The sequence below is a fragment of the Periplaneta americana genome, chromosome 1 (assembly GCF_040183065.1).
Source record: "Periplaneta americana isolate PAMFEO1 chromosome 1, P.americana_PAMFEO1_priV1, whole genome shotgun sequence".
Classification (NCBI taxonomy): domain Eukaryota; kingdom Metazoa; phylum Arthropoda; class Insecta; order Blattodea; family Blattidae; genus Periplaneta; species Periplaneta americana.
Genome location: NC_091117.1, coordinates 130,818,055 through 130,842,406, shown reverse-complemented (window position 1 = coordinate 130,842,406; position 24,352 = coordinate 130,818,055). Strand labels below are relative to the sequence as shown.

Genomic DNA, 24,352 nt, shown 5'->3' with positions numbered 1-24,352 from the left:
ATTTGTTTCTACCTCATTCAGTTTTTTCTTCAAGTAACCTCTCTTTTTATTCCTAAGTGTACGACTTGCTTCCCGTCTTTCATTGAAATAATTATCTCTCTTCTCCTCAACTGGATCCTGTAAGAATTTCAATTTTGCCTGTTTCCTTCTTTCTACTACCATGCAACAATCTTCATCAAACCACGGTTTCTTTTTCTTAGTTTCATAATAACCTATGCTCTGCTCAGCTGCAATTTTGATACTATCTCTGATATTTTCCCACACGCTATTAACATCTAATTCTTTCTCAACTTCGTCGGAACTTTCTAAAGTGGCAAACCTATTCGAAATTTCGACCTGATAATTTTGCTTAGCTTCCTCGTCCTTTAATTTCAAAATATTGAATTTAGTAATATTAACTTGTTGCTCTACTCGCTTGGCTACTGATAATCTTTCTCTTAATTCTCCAATCACCAAATAATGGTCAGAATTACAGTCTGCACCCCTGAAAGTTCGAATATCTACTATACTAGTATGTCTCCGTTTATCTATCAAGATGTGATCTATTTGGTTGTGTGTCAATCCATCTGGAGAAGTCCAAGTATATTTATGTATATCCTTATGGGGGAATGTTGTACTTTTGACAATTAAATTTTTCGATGTGGCAAAGTTGACTAATCTAACTCCATTGTCACTACTAATTGCGTGTAGGCTCTCTTTTCCAATAGTTGGTCTAAAAATATCCTCCTGTCCTACTTTAGCATTGAAATCCCCCAATAAAATTTTCATGTGATATCTAGGGAACTGATCAAAAGTATGTTCCAATTCCTCATAGAAGTTATTCTTTATATGGTCGTCTTTCTCTTCTGTAGGGGCGTGAGCATTTATAACTATGATGTCGCACCATCTACCCTTAAGTACTAAATATGATAACCTGTCACTGATAAATTCGACCTTTTTTACTGCTGATTTTATTCTTTTATGAACAAAGAATCCTGTTCCTAATTGGTGATTATTGTTTCCTTCCCCATAATAAAACAAGTAATCTCCTATTTGTGATATGCCATTCCCATCTAACCTAACCTCTTGTACTCCTACGAAGTCTATTCTATATCTAGCTAGTTCTTTTGCTACTAATGTTACCCCTCCTGTTCTATAAAGACTAGTTACGTTCCAAGTGCCAAATCTCAAATCCTTATTCCTTTGCTGTGGTCGTGCCAGAGAATCAGTCCTATTCCGAGGCTTATTATAGGGATACGTAACAAGCTGTTTTTTACGGTGATGGGTTGTTAGCCCTTCGCCCAACCCCCAAGCTGGAGGACCACCCCTTACCGGCTGTCCACGACTGCTTATTCAATATATTCGCAGCTACCCTCCATATCTGGAGGCCGTCTCCTCTATCCGCAACCTGAGGACGCGCCATGCCGTGGTGATAGGGACCCACAATACATGGATTTACAGTAATAGGAGTTATATTTTTTTTACATATAGGCCTATATAATGTTGTCCCATGGTGACTTCAATTAATAAAATTATATCATCGTCTCTACAACAGAAACCAATTTTTAGGATATCGGTAAAGAAAATGAAAATTTTAATTTTAAAAGTAATTAAGGGGGAAAACTTTTAATGTCTTGACGTGTCTGTATCTATTATTGTGGAAAGTTTGTGATATTTGAAACATTTATTTTTAAACAGGCCTGAATGTGAATGGACTTTTTGCCGCTCAAACTTTCGATACCGGTAGTGATGGAAGTTGTGTAACTTTTATTCGGAGCTTGTCTAATAGCTCCAACCATTCCAATCTTCCACACTACATGTAAGAACAGCTTCAATGTTGCTCTGACACTGATTTGTTATAAATAGTTCTCACCAAACTATATTTCTGGTTGCGCCCAATTATTAGGTTTAATTTCAAGATGACTAAATATTATTGTTGATTATTGTCAATAAGCATGCTGTTGCTATCTGTAATTTAACATTGGTAGCTCATAAAACATTACATTTCTCAGTTTTCACATTTTAAAATAAAAAAGTACAAATTGTACCAAAATATCAACTTCTGTACGTAACAGCGTACAGACCATTTAAAATTATACGGAATTCGTATGAATACCAAAAGTGACAACACTGGCTATGACATAAAATGTTTAACGGAGCTGGAAATATTGTTCTCGTCTCCTAGTTACAAACGGAAACGAAGAACCAAAATGTCGGGACGATCATACTCATTAATATAGAGTAGTGGTCGGCATTTTATACCGTTAGCCGTTCTATAGTGATTGCAACAAACCTAGGTAGCTAATTTACCTCGTATGCTAGATGTCAACTAATCCAGGTGAACTAGAGGGTGGGGGTTGAAAAGTCGCGTTCTACAATTACTAAATTTACTACATTTGCCGACCGCTGACATAGCGCCTTAGTTCTAGCTTTAGACATAACGATCTAAACAGTCATAACTTTACATTATGAACGATATTCCACGCCCAGTTTATGGGCATTATCATGAAAAAAAATGTTATTTTAGGATGTTCAACTAAACATACTGTTCTATGTATGTTTCTTTCAATGACCGTTAAGTTTCCTACTCCCCAAGTCACCATGCATCTTCAAGCATCCAATTTCCTCCGCATTTGTGACAGCGAGGCTAAAATTTCTTTGTTGATCTTGATTTTTTGTTTTGTATCTTCTGAACCATATAGATTAAATTTTTCTCGTAGCTTAATATATGAGTGTTCCAGGATGTTTCAGAGCAATTTACATGATTTTATACAAACTTCAATCTCTTGAGTTTATTATGTTTGCTTATTTGTCTTTTCTCTGGCGATACGACCTTGGAAGTTCGCTAACCTTGAAGTTCGGAGAAATGTTTCTGAAAAACATTGATGAATCAGCTGTTGATATCAGTGCTATGTTAATTGTGGAACACATGTTTTAGGGTTAGTTTGAGCCTGTCTAACAAACAATTTTATTCTTTGTTCATCACTAGTACTTAATATCTTTTTGCTGCTAAAATCCTTATTAATTATTCTTCTGTCATATCTGTATCTGATACTGTTTTTTGAGTAGTGGAATGTGATTTCCAATAATGACGCCTCTTTACCTACAAAATTTATCAGTCACAGTACGTTTTACTGAACCGTCACGTTCACCTACATGGATTTTCGTTCTTATTACTTGGTATTTTTACTTTAAACAATTCAACAAAGTACATGCATTGATTGAAGAGTACAGAGTGACTGTATAACTTTACTACTAATAATTTCATATCATAAGCAACATTTTTTTTTTTTTTTACTTTCTCTCTGTATCATAAGTAAGGTAGCATAATCTGTTGTAGAGTAAGCGTTTAACATTCTTAAGTTTGTTCTAGACCTTAATTATGATTGATTTATTCTCCAAGTTAAAGCGCTGTTTATTCTCCAAGTTAAAGCGCTGTATATTCATTCAATTTTTAGAGACTCTGTATATGGACTTGCGCAGTGAAAAAGCTGTTAAGACAAGACGTTTACATGCAGAAAGAACTGTTAGGCCCAATTGTATAAAACTGCCTGACTAAAGATCAACTTTGATCGAAGATCGAAAAGTGAACCGAGTTCAGACACTTCTATTGTATAAAACTTTTCTGCGATCAATTTACCTTGGTTCAAATGCAATCTAAGTTCACGTGAAAAGGATTTGGCAACATCGCATAAACAGGTGAAATATGTGATGCGCGGACCATGTTGTACAAGTTTGTTCAGTGTTGCCAATATAGCGACTTTAACTCTTTTTCAATAACAATTTCTTTTAACTTTTGTATTGCTTAAATAGGGGTTTAGCGAACTTTTTAGCACCCCATAGTAACAAAAATTTAATCTTTCTTTGTTGATAATGAGAAATCTAGCGACTTAACAACTAATTTTTGGCGACTTTCCGTACACACTGTTGGAGACACTGTTTTATTTGTGCAATGTAAATAATGGCGGACAATAAGAAGAAGGTTGACTGTTCTCCAAAATGTTATCATGTTATGATGTTTGATACTGCTAAACATAATAAAGCTTTATAAAACGACAAATTTGAAAATTTATGAATGTACCTATCACAATCATTAATAAATTAATGGTTGTTATAAACATAATATAATTATAGGTTATGTTATTTGATACTGCTGTACACGATAGAGCCTTATAAAATATAAGATTGTTTGTGTATTAAGGCAAGAAATTGAAAAACAAATATATATATATATATATATATATATATAAGTGTAACTACCATATCTATTAATATTAATAACAATGGTTATTCTATTTGCACAGTCTGCCACTCGTATATTTCAAACAGAAAAGAAATAACTGAACTTGGATCATCTAACTTAATCGGAGACATTTCATCAGTCAAAGTTGACTTTAGTTTGAGAAAAATTAATCTCAGATTAGACTTTATACAACACAAAATTCCAAGTTCAGATAGAACAAGGATCAATTTAACCTCTGATCTAAGATTAAATGGTTTATACCATCGGCTCTTATTGTCGTATGTCGAAGATACTTGAACTCCGTGGAAGCGGTGTTTATTATACACCAATTAATAGCATTGACGGGGGGGGGGGATAATTTTGAGTACACCTTATAAAGGCAAACAAGTACTTACTGGAACATAAAAGTGGCTGTAACTGGAAAGGAGTGAAAATCATGCCTATGATGAAATGAACTTTTTTTCCGTTCTGAATCCATCTAAGTAGTTCTCGCATTTTATCATGTACTGCAAGTCAAAATTTTTTAACATACTTCAAAGGAATTTCAGAAAGGCCTAAAGTTTGCCATCTTGAAAAGTAAGTCGTATTACATTAGTTGTAATGTGAATCTTTTTTTGCAGGAGGGAAGTGTGGTGTTTAAAAAACGTTTCGATTTACATACGAAATTGGGATTATAATATTTTACATCAATGTGCAGCTACAAGGAGGGAGTGTAGTATGTCTCTTGGATCAGAGTACTGATTAGGTAAGCAGGGAATACCTATGGAAAAGGGAAGATTTGTTCATTGGCAACAAGATAAAGGATTACACTATGGTTAGTTAAATGAATAGGTAGATAGGCAGGGGACAAACAGAAGAAATGACGGGAGCCAATCGCTTGCGAACTGTATAGTCAAATAGAAAATAAACAGCATTCCTGTGTTGAAATACGCGTATTGCCTGAATCCTATTTTGTAAATTGTTTTGGTGTGTTTTTCGAAGGCGTTAGCCTGCTTTCCAACTTACGCTACATTTATAATCTTCAATTTTAATAATTATGTATCTTAAAATGACTACAAATATTAAGGACAACCTTATCCACTCTTATCCACTGTGTTTATTTTTATTTTTTCTTATTTTTATTGTGTTTAATTAATTCAATTGTCTTTAAAATGTATGTAAATAGAATTTTCTTCCAATTTAATATTCATATGTTTACCGCAGTGTTCATTTTTATGTACCGGTACTCTTTATTCAATTATCTGCTTATGACATTATCATGTTTATTTATCACTTATTTATCACTTAATATGTATTCCACAGTGTTTATTATTATTATTATTATTATTATTATTATTATTATTATTATTATTATTATTATTATTGTGTACATTTTATTCAGTTGTCGGTTTCTGCTTTAATTATGTGAATCCTACTTACTTGTAATTTAATACTAATATTTATTATTTATTTATTATTATTTTGCTAATAATTGTAACATAAAATATAAAATATACAGAGAAACTTTAGCAATGTATTCCAATGTGTTTATTTTTATTTTTATTTTTATTTTTATTGTCGGCTTGTTATTTTATGTGATTCGTATTTGATTCTAACATTAATATGTACTTCACTATGTTTATTTTTACTTTATTAGGTAAATTTTTATTTAACTACTTCTTTTGATCTTATTATGTAAATCGTATCTGTATGTAATTTCTTAAATCCGATTCAGTTGTATGTTCAGCCATGTAAACAAGTTTTAATCCTGGTTGAGTGTAAGAGAAGCCCCTCCAGCCTTAACTCTGCTAGGTTAAATAAAGCCATTATTATTATTATTATTATTATTATTATTATTATTATTGCATATAGAGTGTTAGTTGGGAGACCGGAGGGAAAAAGACCTTTAAGGGAGGCCGAGACGTAGATGGGAGGATAATATTAAAATGGATTTGAGGGAGGTGGGGTATGATGATAGAGACTGGATTAATCTTGCACAGGATAGGGACCGCTGGCGGGCTTATGTGAGGGCGGCAATGAACCTTCGGGTTCCTTAAAAGCCATTTGTAAGTTATTATTATTATTATTATTATTATTATTATTATTATTATTATTATTATTATTATTATTATTATTATTACCCATATCGTCAGGCTCTATTATTACCTAATATAATTCCATGATTACAAATGTCATCACCATCACCATAATCAATTTCAAGAATTGTGCACTTCGACCCATCTTGTCCTCACTTTGAACAAAGGCCAGTTTCTGGTCGTGCAGACCCAGAACAAATACATACGCACTGACTTCCTTTGGAAGGAGGATAAATTTCACTTCCCTGTTGGGAATTGACGTGGCCTGCGAGATTTCTAGCCTTAGTACTTGTTCGAACTGTTTGAAACGACCGAAGCGGAAGCAACGTGTTCTCGCCTACCACCAAGACTGTTAACATATATAAGGAGAAAATCAGTCCCACGGTCATTTTTGTATTACAGATCCCACAGGGCGAGTGGGAGATCGAACCCTCATACTCTTGGTGAAAATTCTGAGTCAACTGAGCTACGGCAGGGCCGAAACGTCCTTACTTAAAGTAATTGAGAAAACTCGTGACGTCCCTGGGAGTATATATTTTCTGTCAACTGCATAGGCCTATATGTACACTTACATTATATTTAGTGATCATTTAACGACCCTGTGTCAAATACTAAGTAATTTATCTTCGATGGAATTTATGACGGCGAGATAATGCCGAAAATTCGTCATGAGCTACCAGATATTTATCTTTGAGATGGGGAATAGCTCTGAAGAAATCTACGTAATCAGCCCAAGTGCGAATCGAACCCATGCCCGAACGAGCCAGCAAATGCGTCACTGTCTAAGCAACTCCGGCGCCGATGGCTTTCATTACTTTTATTTAGTTACCGAAATCATAGGCATTTCATTTGACCTCTAGATGTATTCTGATATCATCTAATTTTGGTATTGGTTGAAATGTGTAAGGCATTTTGAATGATTGATATAATCTGAAAGATGGAATCGATTTCTTTTTCCAGCATTTCAATACTACTCAAATCAAGCTGCAGTCAACTCCGGATATAGCGAACCTCTGTGGACTTGCATATTTCGCTCACTGTATCCGAGGTTCACTAAATCCGAAGTGTCTCTTCCCTAACCTTAAACGACAGGAATGAATGAAATTGTGAACAAGGAAATAAAATACTATACAGTAATTAAAATATTTCACTTTTGTGGAATAGATTACACTGTATACTGTTCACTGTTACCCACAGTTGATTTACTTAAACTGTGCTGTCGACCGACGTCCGCTTGAGAAATACCACGTTCAGTGTCACTTATATTCGCCTTATCTTCCAAAGCAAACACTTTACGCTTCGACATTTTTATGCAGTACATTCACTGTTCGAATACTAGAAACAAACTGATCAGGTAGAAATGACAAACGCTGTTATGGTGTGACTGCGTACTTAGCCTTGGGATTTCCCGGATCACTTAATGGAAACTGGGAGGGGGTTGATGGAATTTGAAAGCCATCGGAATCTTACCTTCATTTATGCTCTGGACATAATGTCCGTCCCTTTTTAATAAAAGAAGACAATTTCATTTTCTGTTTCTTCGATGCTATCCCTCATAATGGAAATGTTTCTGAAAACAAAAGACAACCCTTTGACGGTGGAGGATTAGAAATAACAGTAGAGTAGTGTGCCTGAAAACAGAATGGCAAGCCTTCGACGGTGGAGTGAGACAAGGTCGTCACTAGTTGCCTGGATTTACAGTACAGCTCACTGTCTAGGAATCACTAATCCTACTTTTGTTCTTTGACTAAAGGAGTAAGAAACTTATAATGATGAGGTGTCAAAACTTTCTTTCAATTTTATACAATAAGGTCTGATTTCAAATAAGAATTTGTCAGGATACAATTCTTGTAATTTCAGTTTTTAAGGTTCACTATAACCGAAGCGAGGGTTCACTATAAGGGAAATATTAATGTACTTTTTAAAGTATGCGGGTCGGGACCAACGATTTAGGTTCACTATAGTCGAATGGTCACTATAACCGAGTTCATTATATCCAGAGTTGACTGTATTTATTGAATTGCGAACAGACGCGTCCTTAATTTTATAACATTAAATGTTTGAATTTTATGTTAGTATATCTCATTCTAGTGCCGAGGTCATGGAAAGCATGGGGCTCTACCTCCATGCCCCCCAAGTGCCTTCATGGCATGTTACGGGGATACCTTTACCTTTTTACCTATAACAATATCATGGATATATTTAAGTCGAATATCCTTAAATTAAGAGAATAATACTTTTATACCTATATAAGAGAGTTGCATTGAGGTAAATAATAATAATAATAATATACTGTATGTATAGGCTACAAAAAGTGCAATACTTCCAGCAATACTGTGCTTCCTTCTCGTCTTCAACTTCCCATTATTCCTCCCCCTCCCCCTCTTTTCTTTCTTCTCTTTTTTCTGAAGGCAGAACTGACTGATTATGTTTTTGGAGAATTTCTGTTCACATCCTTCTTAATAGGGGTTCATATTTGATCCGATCTTAACACATACAAATTTGAATCATGATTATTTTTCAAAATTTGTCACTCAGCTAGTGGCCAGAGAGTTTCTTTATACCTATGATTGGTTGTGCAGCCATTTATATAATTATTTTATCGCCAGGTCATTTGTTGCTAATGTTTTGGCTTCTAAGCCTTTCTTTAGCTATCCGAACAGGTGATAATCTTTGGTGATAAATCGTTGTCATGTTGGGAATGCCTTTAAAGAATTTTTCAGGTCTTCTGTACATTAGGAATTCTTTCATTTTGCCTTTCAGAAGACTACTTTCTTTGTTTGTTGATATAATAAAAATCTATATAGGCCCTTCCACGTCTCAGAAAAGTAGCCATTAAATTTTTCTCAGATATGATTTCACTTTAACATTTTTTAAATTGTGACTGATGTGAATGTTTCTATTCCTTGCTAGTAATCTTGGTTTCAGAAGTGCATTCCCATACCCAAATCTCATTAGTTGTCACAGTTCTATTCAGGATCTTGTGTCTTTGGTTGTAACCTTGAGATTGGAACAAGGTTAAACTTTGTCTTGCTTTGTTTTCTTCAATCATATTTCTTGTCATCGATCTCTAACACTCGTTTGAAAATGTTAGATGCTGGCGAATAATTTGCTCGGTGGCACCAAGGTAATAATAATAATAATAATAATAATAATAATAATAATAATAATAACAACAACAATTTATTCTAGCGAAAGTTAAGGCCTTCTTTTCCACTTAGCCAGAAACAAAAGAAGCTGATACAATTTTACAGACTAATATTTAAAGAACGCTAATAAAAAATTTATATAGTCATACAAACACAAGTTGAGTAAAATAATGCAGACATACTAAATAATAATTACAAAATAATATATGGCTAGCAGTTACATTCAATGAATATGTAAACGGTAAGTGAACCAATATTACAAATTACAAGAATAACAAATTCAAATGTAAATTATAGCTATACAACACTGAGGAAAATTACATACATATATGCACAAATACACACAAAGGAGAACTAAACATGAATACTGGTCACGTGTTTAAACAATTTACTTTTAAATTGCAACATCGTTCGACAGTTCCTGAGGGAGCTGGGTAGGGAGTTCCAGAAACGAATTGCTTATGCTGTGAAAGAGGAAGAATAGTGAGCTGTTTTATGGCAAGGCATAGATAATAAAGGGTCATTTTTAGAACGAGTACCCAGGCTGTCATAAGAGGACAAGAAATTAAAACGCACCGAGAGATAGTTAGGCGAAGAAGTATTGATGATGCAATATAGAAAAATTAGTGAATGGATATATCTTCGGTCCTGTAATCTTACCCATTGAAGCGTTTCAAGTGAAGGTGTAATGTGGCCGTATGTTGCAAGTGAAACGTATGCAGGCATTATGAACGCGCTGCAATCTTTGGGCTAAGTTAGAATTTAAAGAAGTATCGCAGCTTTGGGTAACCATTTGCCAGTAATACTAATTGGTCTTAGCATATGTATATTAACTTTAAAATTGAATTTAACCTAAATAATTACCAATGATGACTCAAGGATTGGTGTTGTAATTATAATGCTCCAATACGAATTTGCCGACCCTTCATCTTTGTTCAACTAAAACGATTGGGTACATATAAGACTAAAATTCACAAAATGAGATATTAGTACGTTTCACAGATATTTTAAATTATGTACTTATTTAGTTTATTTTTTCTGTACATTATGTTCATGTATAGATCAGTATTACATAACTGGCCACGATTATTTAAAAGAGAATTTTATTTTATTCTACAATTTATATAATAATGTTCACAAAAATGTCAGTTCTGTGACGTCTCAGAACTGACAAAAACCAGTTTTCAATTTATCCCTTAAACTCACGCTGATTACTCGGTTTAAGATTATGTTGAATATGCACACCCTCATATCTGACTGTTAATATAAACCTACATGACACATTTTAATAATAATAATAAAAATAATAATAATAATAATAATATAATAATAGGCCTAATAATAATAATAATAGTTTATTTTACATTTTACATATTTGACAAAATTTAACTATCTCAAAACTGACTGGTAATATAGGTACTCACCGGAAAATAGTTACATAAGTTTTTTTTCCTCTAATATAAAAATTAGAAATCACCTTTTCACTACATACTATGGCACATACCAAACAACTGAAGAGCCGTTCTGGACTCATGCAGTCATTCAATGGATACTTATATCGCTTGTAGTATGTGTACAGAATCGACATGAGCTATTAGGAATTGATTTAAATAATATTTAGAGCATTAAAGAAACAATTCAATAACTATCTTTAGTAATAAACTAATAATTGACAGGGGTATGCTAACATTTAATCCTGTCAGATATTGTGTTTTACTCTTTTAATTGCTAAACGACAATAAAAATGCTTTTGAAGATGTAGTCAGGGACACGTCACAGAACTGACATTTCGACACCCAGAGTTGCTGCTCAGGCATAATATGGTTTGATTACAATTGTCAAAATAATAATTAAATACAACATAATGGTTGTAAGTCTATAATTTCGAGTGAGTTTCACAATAAATTTCAAGGGAATGTTGCGCCAATTTTGTGATTTCTAGCCATAAAGTGCTTCCTTTTTCTTGTCACGGGTGATAATGATTTGGGTAACATGTATGCTTTAATTTTATCACTAATGAATAAGTGTAATCGGCCGGATAGCTCAGTTGGTAGAGCAGCTGGCTACGGACTGAAAGGTCCGGGGTTCGATCCCGGGTGGTGATGAGATTTTCTCGTTGCCAAACTTGCAGAACGGCCCCGAGGTTCACTCAGCCTCCTAACAAATTGAATACCTGGTCTTTCCCAGGGATAAAAGGCGGTCGGAGCGTGGTGTCGAACACACCACCTCATTCTAGTGCTGAGGTCACGGAAAGCATGCGCATGCGGCTCTACCTCCATGCCCCCCAAGTACCTTCAAGGGATGTGAAGGGGATACCTTTACGTTTTAATGAATAAGTCTAACAGAGTATACGAGTATATTTGAACATTGGACAGAAAATTCGTAATTATCGGCAATGAACATAAAGTATGGAAATAACTAATTTATCTATATAAAATACAACACCAAGCACTTAGCAGGCAATAGTGACATTATGCATCTTCTGGTGAGATCGCAACAGCGTCTAGAGATAAAAGCCTTGCTGCAGTTATAAGGGCGACTACCAGAATGGTAACGTTTATGCACTATAGGCCCAAGTGTTGACTGCTGAGTAAAAGACTTGACACACGTCACAAGAAAAAGGTTTTTCACCAGTGTGACCCGCCCTTTTCACTGTAGCATCCCCGATGTTTGCTAATAATCACCAATAAAACCGAGCAAATCCGTTGCACTTTCTTCTAGCCTTAATACATTTTTCTTCGGAGAATTTTGTGTTGGACATTATTGCTTTGGTCATTTTTCACTTTGGACATGTTTGTATTAGACATTTTACACTTTGGACATTTTTGTAGTGGAGTTTGTACTGGGTGAGCAGAACAGGTTTCACGGATATACGCGTGGAGGTGGGGGACTCAAGGCCGCGCGAGCTCTGCTCTTTACTGTTCACCCAGTATATTTTGCATTGAGTTTTTAATATCATATTATTGGCTAAAGAATAACACATTTTTGTTCGGAGTGTTTTGTATTGGACATTTTACACTTTGGACATTTTTGTGTTGGACATTTCACACTTTGGAATTTTTGTATTAGAGCAAGGACACCAATCCATTTCAAGAAATCATAATATTAGCTCATGTATTGTTGTGTCAACTGATTGGATAAGATATGGCTTGAGGTCGATATAATAGTCGGCTTTTTTTTTTCATTATCCCTTACATTTGTTTTTATTTTTCCTTTCTTTCTGTTACTATACTTTCTGTTTATTCTTTCTGTGCGGCTTTCTTTGTTTTTATTAATTTTTTCTCCTTTTCTCGTATTCTTTACTTTACTTCCTTTTTCTTTTTTATTTCTTTCTCATCTTTCATTTATTTTTCTTCTTTCAGCCTTTCTTTGTCATCTTATTTCACTCCTACTTCATTTCGTTTGTGCCACTTACATACATGTGGTTGCACTTAACAGGTAACGAAACAGCATCGATTTTTTTTAACCGTCTGTCATTATTATTGAACCAAGACCTTTCAGTTTCTTGAGTTTATAATTCTGTAATCCCAATTAAGTACGCCACTGTTAAAATGAAAACTTTTAAGTGGCATTGGATGTGACTTCAGCGGTCACTGAGATGTCTGCCTAAACTTTGACCGTTGATAGGAGTCTACACCTCGATCCTGTAATCTTTGGTACTTTTTTTTTTAAATGAAGTTACAGGTCTGGGGAATTTATGGATGTTCCGTATAGTCCCCCCACCCTCTTTAATTTTCGAACCTAAGTTTCCTCTTTTTCTCCCTGTAAAGAGATTTTGTTCTCTCACGGAATTGCTTCTGTGGATGAGTGTTCTGTAAAGTACGACTATAAAAGCATAGTTATAAATGTATAAAGTTTTAAGTGATTTTTTTTTCTTAACAAAAAAGAAACAAAGTTTAGACGACTTAAAGTTTTGTTAGAATGGCTTTAAAGAAAGGAATTTTGTTGGGCGTATGTAATAAGATACCTCATGCAGAAGCTCATATTTATACCAGGCCTTTATCAGAAGTTGAAGTGGATGGATGATGTTACAGAGTTTGGAAAAATAATTCTATTGTAAAAGAGAATAAAAGGGTAAGAGGAAAAAAAAACTGTGGCCGTTTTCAATATGTTAAACGACCAGCAATGAATATGGTGGTTAAGTAACCAGAATTCAATATTAAGATTCGTAATCCATACTTAACAAATTATATCTACCCCCTCAGAGTCATACTATTTCCTAGAAACTGAGGACCTTATTCTATGTATATAACTATGCAGTTCAGGCTGAAAACTACTGCAGTACTATTTCCTTTTTATTCAGCTGGTATTAAGTGATTAATTCAGGCACACAATCACACGAACGGGTAGTGCGCCGGCCTTCCATGCTGGATAAGGGTTCGAATCCCAGAGACATAAGAATTAAGAGATCTGCACGGGACAAAGCCTTCCAGGTTCGGGCTGAAATCTTAAGGCTTCTCGGACTCGGACAATTAGAACAAGAACTAAATATTTTACGGTCCTTTCTCAGGCAGTGATAACGTTTCTTTCTTTTCAACAAAAACCTATTAAAAATAATTCTTCAAAATAAAAATGAAATGAGAAATCTTTGTGCTTTGCCTCCACAATAGGAAGCAAAGCACGTAGGAAATATACAAACTTCATATTTTATTTCTAATTTAAGGGGTTAGGTATAGCTTACAGCAGTAAAATTTTGAAAATATTCAACATTTGTTTCCTCCATTACTGTATCTTGTACAATAATGAAAATCAGTATGTGTAAAACACTGTCCTTCTGCTATATGAAAAAAATGTTTTTACAATAAAAAAAATTATTTACATCTTTATTTTTTTCAAAATTCAGTCACTGTGCAGCGATGAAGCGTTTCCCACATAACTCAAAACCTATCAAACATTCTGTGATGAAATTTTGTGTGTGTATTTATGCATGCCATATCTACAATATGACGCAAGATCACTTCTCTACCTTTGATAGATTGTCTGATAAAAAATAAATTCATTTAAAAATGGTCAAATATCAGTATTTCCTTGTAACACAAAAATAAAAAATATATACACTATTTATTAAGGAATGTAGTTGAAAGAGCATGATATTATTGTAAACATGAGTTTCAGCAATAAAATAAAAGAGAGAGAACATGAAAAAGTTGACAAGTTTATGATTATCAGGGACGCTTCATCACTGCACAGTAAACTGGCATCATTTTCAATTTTGAAAAAAAATATATATATATAGTTTTTTTTTTAATCGTAAAAATAGTTTTTTCATATAGCAGAAGGACAGTGTTTTACACATACCAATTTTCATTATTGTGCGAGATACAGTAATAGAGGAAAAAAATGTTGAATATTTCCAAACATTTTACTGCTGTAATGATGATCCAAAGCAATAGCACATCACACTAAATCGTAAACTGATAGTTCGCAATAATGAGTGACAACATGGATCAGCAATGATCAATGAGTACTCATTTTCGCATTACATACATTTATTTACTGATTATTTTGAAGTATTTGTTTCTCATCTTAAGGCTATCATTACTGAGCTCAATTGTTCGGAAGAGCCAGAAATAATGAGTTCAACAGAGTAGACATCCCTGTGGTCATACCTATTTGTCTTGGTGATGGAGGATGCATGTAGTTACGAAAGTTCACAAATGTTAAGGCAAAACATAGTGGAAAACACAAAAATCTATTTATGAATATTAATTTCTTAATTTTAGCCTTCACCTGGCTTTTTGGATGCTTCGAAGTTTTGGACGGGTCGGGTAATGCTTTTGAAAACAATTTCGTACTTGGGTCAGGTTCGGGTTCAGATATGAACGGACCGCGACGGGCTTCAAATTTTTGTCCTGTACAGACCTCTAATAAGAATGTGTAGACTACTGGATAAGGAAGGGTTTGGCAGATACAGGTCTTTCTTTACTCTTAAGTATTGACCCTTCAAGTTACTGGCCAATACTGGTAGCTTTCTCGCAATTCCAGGCATTGGCAGATTTTCTCAGGATAAATTTCACTTCGGAATGTGTATTATGTGTTTCTCGTGTTAAATTCTATCGTACTTGGTTAACATGTTTCGGTCTTGTATGGGCCTTCTACACATTCCGAAGTGATAAAGTGTTAAAAGTTGTGTATTCAAGATGGATAAATTTCAGTTTACGGTTTCCTTCTTTCCCCACTAACCCCAAAATTTCTACCTTGTGCACACAAAATAAATTGTTGGCAGTGAAAAGTACCTTTTCATAAGCGTGATGATGCGCATTCGACAAACGTAGACATATATTTGCTCTTTTAGTTTTTTAAGATATATTGTTGGCAGTGAGGAAACCGTACACTAAAGTTTTCCCTCTCCTCGAGTTACTTCCACGCATTGGCAGATATTTGGAGTTATTTTCAGATGTTGACAGATTTTCTAAAGTTATTCTCAAGCATTGACGATTTTTCGAGTTTTCTCGTCTTCTGATCATTATCCGAACAGCTAGAGTTCGTGTTTTGCGGGTCAGACAAAGTTTCGAAGTCTAATAAAACCAAATAGAATTTGCGTTCGGAAAGAAAAGTACAGTATAACTTATGTTCTTGTGTATTTGTATTAATTCTATAGACCTGGTTGAGTGGAAGAGAAGGCCTCAAGGCCTTGCCTCTATCAGGTAAAATGAAATAAATTATTATTGTTTAGTCAACTGCCCAAAGATGGGTTGGAACCTAATAAGTGATACCAGTAAGGCATCACTCGTGAGGCAACTAAGCCAGGAGATAAAGGGGTGATTCAGAGTTAAAAGGCCCACTGTAAAATGTCCAGCTACAATAACGTCAACTATGCTAAAGCGTCCTCAGTACATAAATTCCACTGCAATAAAACGTAAAATTTTATAAATTGTATTGCAAAAATGACCATGTTACAAATATGTCCTGTTGCCTGTGTCAAAATCATTATTAGTCGTCTTCCTATCTGGTAATTACTGAGGAACATTCAGTTTTAAATTATTCTCTCGATCCTGCATTGATTTGTAATGTATATTTTATTTATAGGTTCTCTAGTATTGATGTGGCCTCCTTGAATTTGTATAACTGAATTATCTGTAGAAATAAGTCCTAGGTCCAACACCGAAAGTTACTCAGCAATTCTACTTAAATTGCTTGAGGGAAAAGGCCGGAAAAAAACACAACCAGGTAACTTGTCCCAACCAGGTTTTCAACCTGGGCCCGCTCGTTTCACGGTCAGACGTGCTAAACCTTACTCCACAGCGGTGGACTGCCCTTGACTTTAGTTTTGCATTTGTTCTTCTTACCTCTACTTCTGCCATATCACCTTCATGTGTGTGGTTCCGTCCTGCATCCTGCACAATTTGAATGTTATCCAAGTCTGTGTTGGTTTCACAGCGTGAGCTGCACCTGCTTCTTTCTAAGTACTTCCAGTAGAGTTAATTATCATTTCTACTTCTGGTGTGAAAATGATAAATAAAACCATCATGTATTGAAAGCTGTTCCCCGTTTTGTGAATAAATGATCTGGAATTTTGCTATTGCCTAGTAACAGAAGCAGCATTGTTATTGCCTAGTAATAAAAGCAGCATTGTTACTATACAAATATTATTGTGGACATCTTAGCTATCCTACAAGCAAAACTCATCTTTAACTCCTCGCGGCGCGCTTGCTATACTCCTCTTATCTCCTGCAGTAGGCGTGAGAGCATGCTGGGAATGGGAGCATACGTCATCTGCGCGAGACAGTCACGCCCGCTGGTTTCTGCGCACTGAGTTTTCCTTGTTGGATGCCTATAGTTAATGGATATTTTAAAGTGGACATTTTGATATTTGGCCTTTTTATTGCATGGATCTGTTGCCTTGGACCATACTGTTGCGGACATTTTTGTTCATTAGACATTTTTACGTGAGAACATTTTACTGTGGACATTTTAACCTCGAAGCAATGGGATAGAGTGGTCAGTTCCTTTATCCCTATATTACATATATTCCTGCTCCCATCATTGCTTACATCTCTGACTAGTAACATATTTCACTAATGACTTAAGATGTATACAAACAATTGTTCTTCTTCTGACAATATCGTCAAATGAGATGTACTGCCTAATAATGTACTAAATATTGTAGGTCTACATATCAGCCAGAATCTCAATCAGGGGTATTATTATTATTATTATTATTATTATTATTATTATTATTATTATTATTATTATTGACATTTTCTGAAGGTACTGCCGTCTACAGTCTACACCAGTGGTTCCCATCCTTTTGAATGTCACGGTGTGAGTGTGAGGAACTTCATGTTGGCGGATTCTCAAAAATATTTTGCATAATTTAGGCCCATAAATATGTTCTACTGATGACATATGTTCATAATGTAGTGAATTAAATATCCTTAATGAATTGGTACCGATTTTAAATTTTAGTTTTAGCTTTTGAATACAATTTCAATCTGAAGAGACATAAATACAAACATATCACGTTCTCCTGAGAAAAATAAAGTTAATTTTTTAGACTTGCCGTAAGGTTATTATTGGGATGGTTGATGTTGCCTTGTAGCTGGCAGTTTTCATAACTGGTTCAATTGCAGATACTCTTAAATCGCAAGTTTAGTTCCACATTAAATTTACATATATATCAGTGGTGTTGCGTCAATAAGAGCACAAGAGCACGTGAACACCTTGTTTCCATTAATGCACGATTAGTTTTATTATTTAATACCGTATTGACGTAGTGGGGATGTATAATATCAGAATAGAGTATGTGAAACTTCCCGCATCTTGCATAAACTTCTTATGTAAACTTGGCAACACACGCTCACGTACAAGCCGTGCTCTTTTCAAGAAGGTTGCAGGAATTTCACGCATGCGCGAGAGAAAATTGTCTTTCGCTGGCTGCTTATGACTCGTCAAGAGCACAAAGCGTTAAGTGAACAGTGAATCTATCCCACAGATGTCAGGTGCATCGATGCCTATCTTTCACGTGCTATATCTCGAGGAGGAAATATGATAGTCTGTATTCTAGCCTGTAGGTGTCAGCATTTCTCACCGTCGGAACGTTTACTTTGTGTGGATGTGTATACAGTGCCGCTACGATGGTGTAGCTTGTGAATTACTATACTTTAGTGAGCAATTAGCATAGTTTGGCTTTCAAACACGTGCTGGCTGACTGTGATAGTGGTATGAATTTAAGTGCCTGTATGGTAGTGTATATTATTTAAGAATAATATTTACTGGCGTGTATTTATAGTAATCAATCTATGCGAATGGGATTACAGTACTGGTATAGGCTATAGTGTATCAGTGTGTTGTGAACGAAAATATATTACTGAACACACACTTTTGTAAATAACGGCACTGTGGTATATATCCATTTTTAACAAACGTAAACAATGTACTCTGTTCAAGCAATTTTGAACAGTAAAGAACTGGTAAACTGACTTGCCAGGAAAAATTTGAAATAAAAAGACTGGGTTTTATTATTATTATTATTATTATTATTATTATTATTATTATGTTTTGAATATATATATATATATATATATATATATATATATATATATATATATATATACACGAGTTTTCTATAGTGAAACATTGGAATCATGACAATTCATATTAGGTTAAACGTACGATTTAAAATTCTCTTCGGTTTTGGAACACAAAATTGTGAACACACGTAACATTTTATCACGAGCCGCCACTGAACTATATCAATTCTTCAAGAAGATCAACAGAAAATATACACTGGACACAAGTATGTTATGCAAATGACGTTTAGGTGTTGTATTGTAGATCGGAAAACATGGGAATACATGGATGAATGCAGATAAGATTGCAACAAAATCGTTGTGGGAAACACGAATTTTAAGCTCGAGTCAGAAGATAATAACTAATAGCTTCTCTTTTTTGACGGACGAACTATTTTTTGTCATACAGGAGAGTGTTCACCCAATTGTTCTTTCAATTACAGGAAGGAAAATATTTCCTTAATTTTAATGTTAATATATAAAAATGTTCTTCATACTCCCAACGATATAGGACAAGAATTCACCACCATTGTAGCTAGGAAGTTACTTAGAGTGGGGAAATTAATCGAATTCTCGATTGACAACACAGCTGGACCACAAGTGTAATTTCTTTAGCATTACTTCAATCTTATCCTAAACGGCGAACACCTAAAGCTGGACTCATGAAAATTGAATTCAAAGAATTTAAAAATCTGAAGAAACAGATAGGTAGACTAGACTTGCAAACTAAGAGAAGTTTCTCTGGTAAACTCTGCATCTCACAAGGCTGGCACAAGCAAACAAATATTCATTCAAGCTGAAAAAATCAGAGAACGCAATGAAGTTGAGTTTAATTGAAATGTCATTTGAAAAAAAATATATCTTGTTTCTGTGGACCTCTTTCGAATTACTCGCGGACCCCCACCACAGGTTGGGAACCATTGGTCCATACTATCATCTGAACAGCGAAAGCGTAAACTTTACATACTGGCTAAAGTTAGAATTCCGGTAACACCAAATTAAGTGTGTATTATACGAAGGTATTAACATATAGATACATAAACTATAGACACAAGATTAGCCAAAACTTAATGTTAAAAATAGAACTAATGTAACATGTATCTGTTGTCTTCAGTGAACTTTGAATGTACAATATTGTTACTGTGACTATTGGTTAATGCACCCTGAGGAAATAATTATGTGCCTTACCTGATGTATTTTATGGCTTGCTGTACGCAGTGTTTCCGTGTATGGCACATAGTCTTACTCTGAGAGAGTAGTTAATGAGCGCAAGGGATTTAAGAACTGGGCTGTGCAAACGGCTGTTTGATTCAGTCTATTCAGCAGAAGTGTTTCTAAGTCAATGTAAAAGGAGAAGTTGTGAATCAGCAGTATCTAAAGTTGGGTTAACTTTGTCAGTAGTTAAGCTAGGGGAACCAAATAGATCTTCCCAGAACCAGGACTTTAACTGTAGACACTAGACCTTTCTAGCACGAGAGAATCTACGACCATAGATTGAATTTTCTCTGCAATACCACTGATTGATAACTACCTTCGTCCAATTTGTTCATTACAACACCCTTTCTTCATATCATTGTACCAAATATATTTAAGTGATTTATGGTGCCAAAAAAAGTTTCTAGATTTTCACGGAAATAAATTAACGATTTCTGTATACTTTGATATTTATTTATAAGGACAATTAAGTTTCATACACAATTATTATTATTATATTATTATTATTATTATTATTATTATTATTATTATTATTATTATTATTATTATTATTATCATTAATGTTATTATCAACATCACTGTTGTCATCACCTCTCAGCGTATCTATTACATTTTATATACACCGTGTACATAAAATAATGTAACAAAATAAAATCAAAATATCAAATAACATGATCAGAATAATTGAATATTATGGTTACTGTAAGATGTTAACAAAAGTTTCGAGATTTTATTCATTGACAATAGTCATTGTTGCTTGAGCCGTATGTCACATTTTTTCACGTATGTCTAATTTTTTCTAAAATTAGTGAATTTAGAACAGAAAGCTCGTTGTGTTGAATGGTTAATTCAGACTAATTCAATAACACAGGTTCATAGAAATTATACAAGAGTCTACAATACTCGTCACACACCTTCTAGACGTGATATTCAGCTATGGTATGAGAAACTTATGCAAACTAGTAGCTTAGGAGAGGCAAAACTTACAGGAAGACCGAATGTACTCGAAGATAAGTTGCAGCAATAAATGAAGCTTTCCAGCAAAGTCTATTTGTCGTGGATCACGAGAATTACAAATTCCACAATCAACTATCCACTAAGTCCTTCGGAAGCGTCTTAAGCTCTTTGTTTCCTCTTTCGTACGATCACACCAGTTATGCTTAAAAAAACTTGGAACGAAATTGATTTCCGATTTAGACATTTCACGGGCAACTAGAGGCGCACATGTAGAAGCTGGGTAACAAAACTCCCAGCATCTGTTAATCTCACAAAGCAAACAGAATAAAAATATGTTCATTGGTTTCAAAGTTATTGCTGTGTTTTCTTGTTACATTATTTTATGTACACGATGTATATTTTGCTTTTTGAACAGACACCGAGGAACAGATATAAGAGTACAGTGGGATACCTTATCGGCCCAGTTACTGAATTTTTTTACATATAGCAAGGCCTGTCAAAAATGTTGATGATTGAAATATCATTAAAGAAAGCCTAATAACGTTTGCAGATGATTTTTTCCCTAACCTAATAGAAATGTATCAGTTCGTTGCCATGTCACACAGCACTGTGAGGCTCAGAAATATGTTTTGCTGAAGAAATGTAAAAGTTGATATATGAGCAGATATACAGTATTCTTGCAAGCGTTACTGGTTTGATAGATAACATTTGTAAGTCAGTGATAATATTGTAGTTTGTGTATTATGTAACTTCTAAAACTTCAAAACTCTCCGTGTCGTGAATTTCTAAAATGCACGTCCACCCGACGCGGTGAGCTTCGATACAAGTGCCAAACTGTGGACTCGCCTTGCCAGCGGGGCAAGAGCATGCTCGTACGGGCAAAGCGTGCACGGGTCTGAAATGTATAGTAATGACCAATTGTTAAGCGATTTAAATTGTATTGTATTTATATTGTATTTAAATTATAAAATCTGTTAACTTTAGGCATATTATTTTTCTAGATTAATTCGTTTTTATGAGTGTGTGTGTGTTTTTTTTTTTTAATTTTACAAGTAGTTAACTTTTATCATTTTAATCTTTATTAAAGTTATATCTGTTTTTAAACTGTATCACTGTTATAACATTTGTATTAATTGTTTTTATTGTACTAATGTGCTGGACTATAATTGGCCAACGGCTGTTGACCAGCACACAAATATCAATAAATAAATAATAATTATAATAATTATTATTATTTCTATTATTTGCAGATGGCAGGAATGAAGCGGCCGTCTCCTGAACCGACAGATAATGGCCTTGCCAAGATTCAAAAGAAGCCCAAAGTACAGAAGAAAAAGAAGAAGCGAGATCCTAATGAGCCTCAAAAGTAAGTAGTTTATTACAGTTATTATTATGGAATAGCCTACTATAGAATTTTCAAAGTTGTATGGCGAAAGACTAAGAAGGACATTATTATTATTATTATTATTATTATTATTATTATTATTATTATTATTATTATTATTATTATTATTATTTACATACTTACTGGCTTTTAAGGAAACCGGAGGTTCATTGCCGCCTTCACATAAGCCCGCCATTGGTCCCTATCCTGAGCAAGATTAATCCAGTCTCTACCATCATATCCCACCTCCCTCAAATCCATTTTAATATTATCTTCCCATCTACGTCTCGGCCTCACCAAAGGTCTTTTCCCCTCTGGCCTCCCAACTAACACTCTATATGCATTTCTGGATTCGCCCATACGTGCTACATGCCCTGCCCATCTCAAACGTCTGGATTTAATGTTCCTAATTATGTCAGGTGAAGGATGCTCTGCGTTGTGTAACTTTCTCCATTCTCCTGTAACTTCATCCCTCTTAGCCCCAAATATTTTCCTAAGAACCTAATTCTCAAAAACCCTCAATCTCTGTTTATTATTATTACTATCATTATCATTATTATCATCATCAATGAAGTAGACGAAAATTGCAGGTGGAGAGAGGGGAGGAAATTAGTGTCAAGAAATTGACTCATACTTTCTTATGCACTGTACATTTTATGAGTTCCACAACAATTTAGTTCCTTTGTCATGTTGCGAATGAAATTACTTCGGTATGTATAGTTCTTGTTTTGAAGTATTATTCGAAAGACATACATCAACCATTTAATATGTTTCCAAATAAGACGAACTCACTTTTCCTGGGTTGCACACAAAAGGAGGCATTATTTATAATTCCAAAAATAAGGCATTTATTTAATGTAGCCTATACATGTACGGTTTAAGACATTATTTTTTTGCACAAATTTACAGTAACGTATGTCATCGTTTCTAATATTTTTTTCTGTTTATGAAACTCAGAATTCAGAAGTGGTTCACTCACGCGTAACAAATGCGCTAACGAAGTGTTCCCACTTCGTCCTGTCTCAACTCGTTCCACGGAGAATTTGTGCCTGGCTATGTATTCAACTCGTCCTACGAAAATAAACTAGTTCTTCTACCCTCTTTCCATGTTCTCAACCCCATACATACTATAGTCTAGTGGTTGAATTCACGTCAGATCATTAGTCTACATAAAAATAGTCAACATGTTAAGTCAATTGAAACTTGAAATGTTCATGTACATGTTAAATTCGACATGTTATATTTAACATGTTGTTACATGTTTAATAGTGGAGATGAGCCTTTAGATTTCATAAGAGAAAACAATCTTTGTGGTACACTAAGTGGATGTTTCAAACTGTTAAGTATGCTAGTAATAATGTCCATGACAACATCAAAAGCAGAAAGGTGTTTTCCTATCCTGAAGAGGAATAAGACATTCCTTAAGAACATCATGTCTCAATGGCGATGTTGTTCATTGAACATAACTTCATCATGACTATTCCAGACTTCAATTAGAGGGTCATTGAAACGTTTGCTAGCAGCAAAGGAAGACGGATGAACTTTCTGTATAAATAAGTATTTAGTCATTTTACTTATTAATTGCATATAAATTAGCTTTATATGTATACGCCCTCATGTGCACAGTTTTAAAGTTTAAAGTAAAGTAAAGTAAGTTTAGCTCCTCTTCGATATCCATTGTGCACCACCATATTTTCAAACCATCAACCGCCACTGCCATCTTGAAAAAATACAAGAAGAAAAAGACATGCGCCGGAAATCTTTGTTATGGTATCCCCGGAATTACTTCCCTTGCCAAGTACAGTAAGTCATACTAAGAATACTAAGAATTTCCGTCG

At 34.5% G+C, this 24,352-nt stretch overlaps 1 protein-coding gene across 3 annotated transcripts in view; it reads left to right on the top strand.

The window, feature by feature from the left end:
• The window catches only part of LOC138700998 (TOX high mobility group box family member 4), a 507,699-nt gene that overhangs the window by 405,817 nt on the left and 77,530 nt on the right, over nt 1–24,352 (top strand). For all 3 annotated transcript variants that reach the window (XM_069827475.1, XM_069827484.1, XM_069827492.1), the window contains one exon: nt 22,381–22,496. In XM_069827475.1, the coding sequence (XP_069683576.1) occupies nt 22,381–22,496 (116 nt within the window). The remainder of the gene's footprint in view (nt 1–22,380; nt 22,497–24,352) is intronic.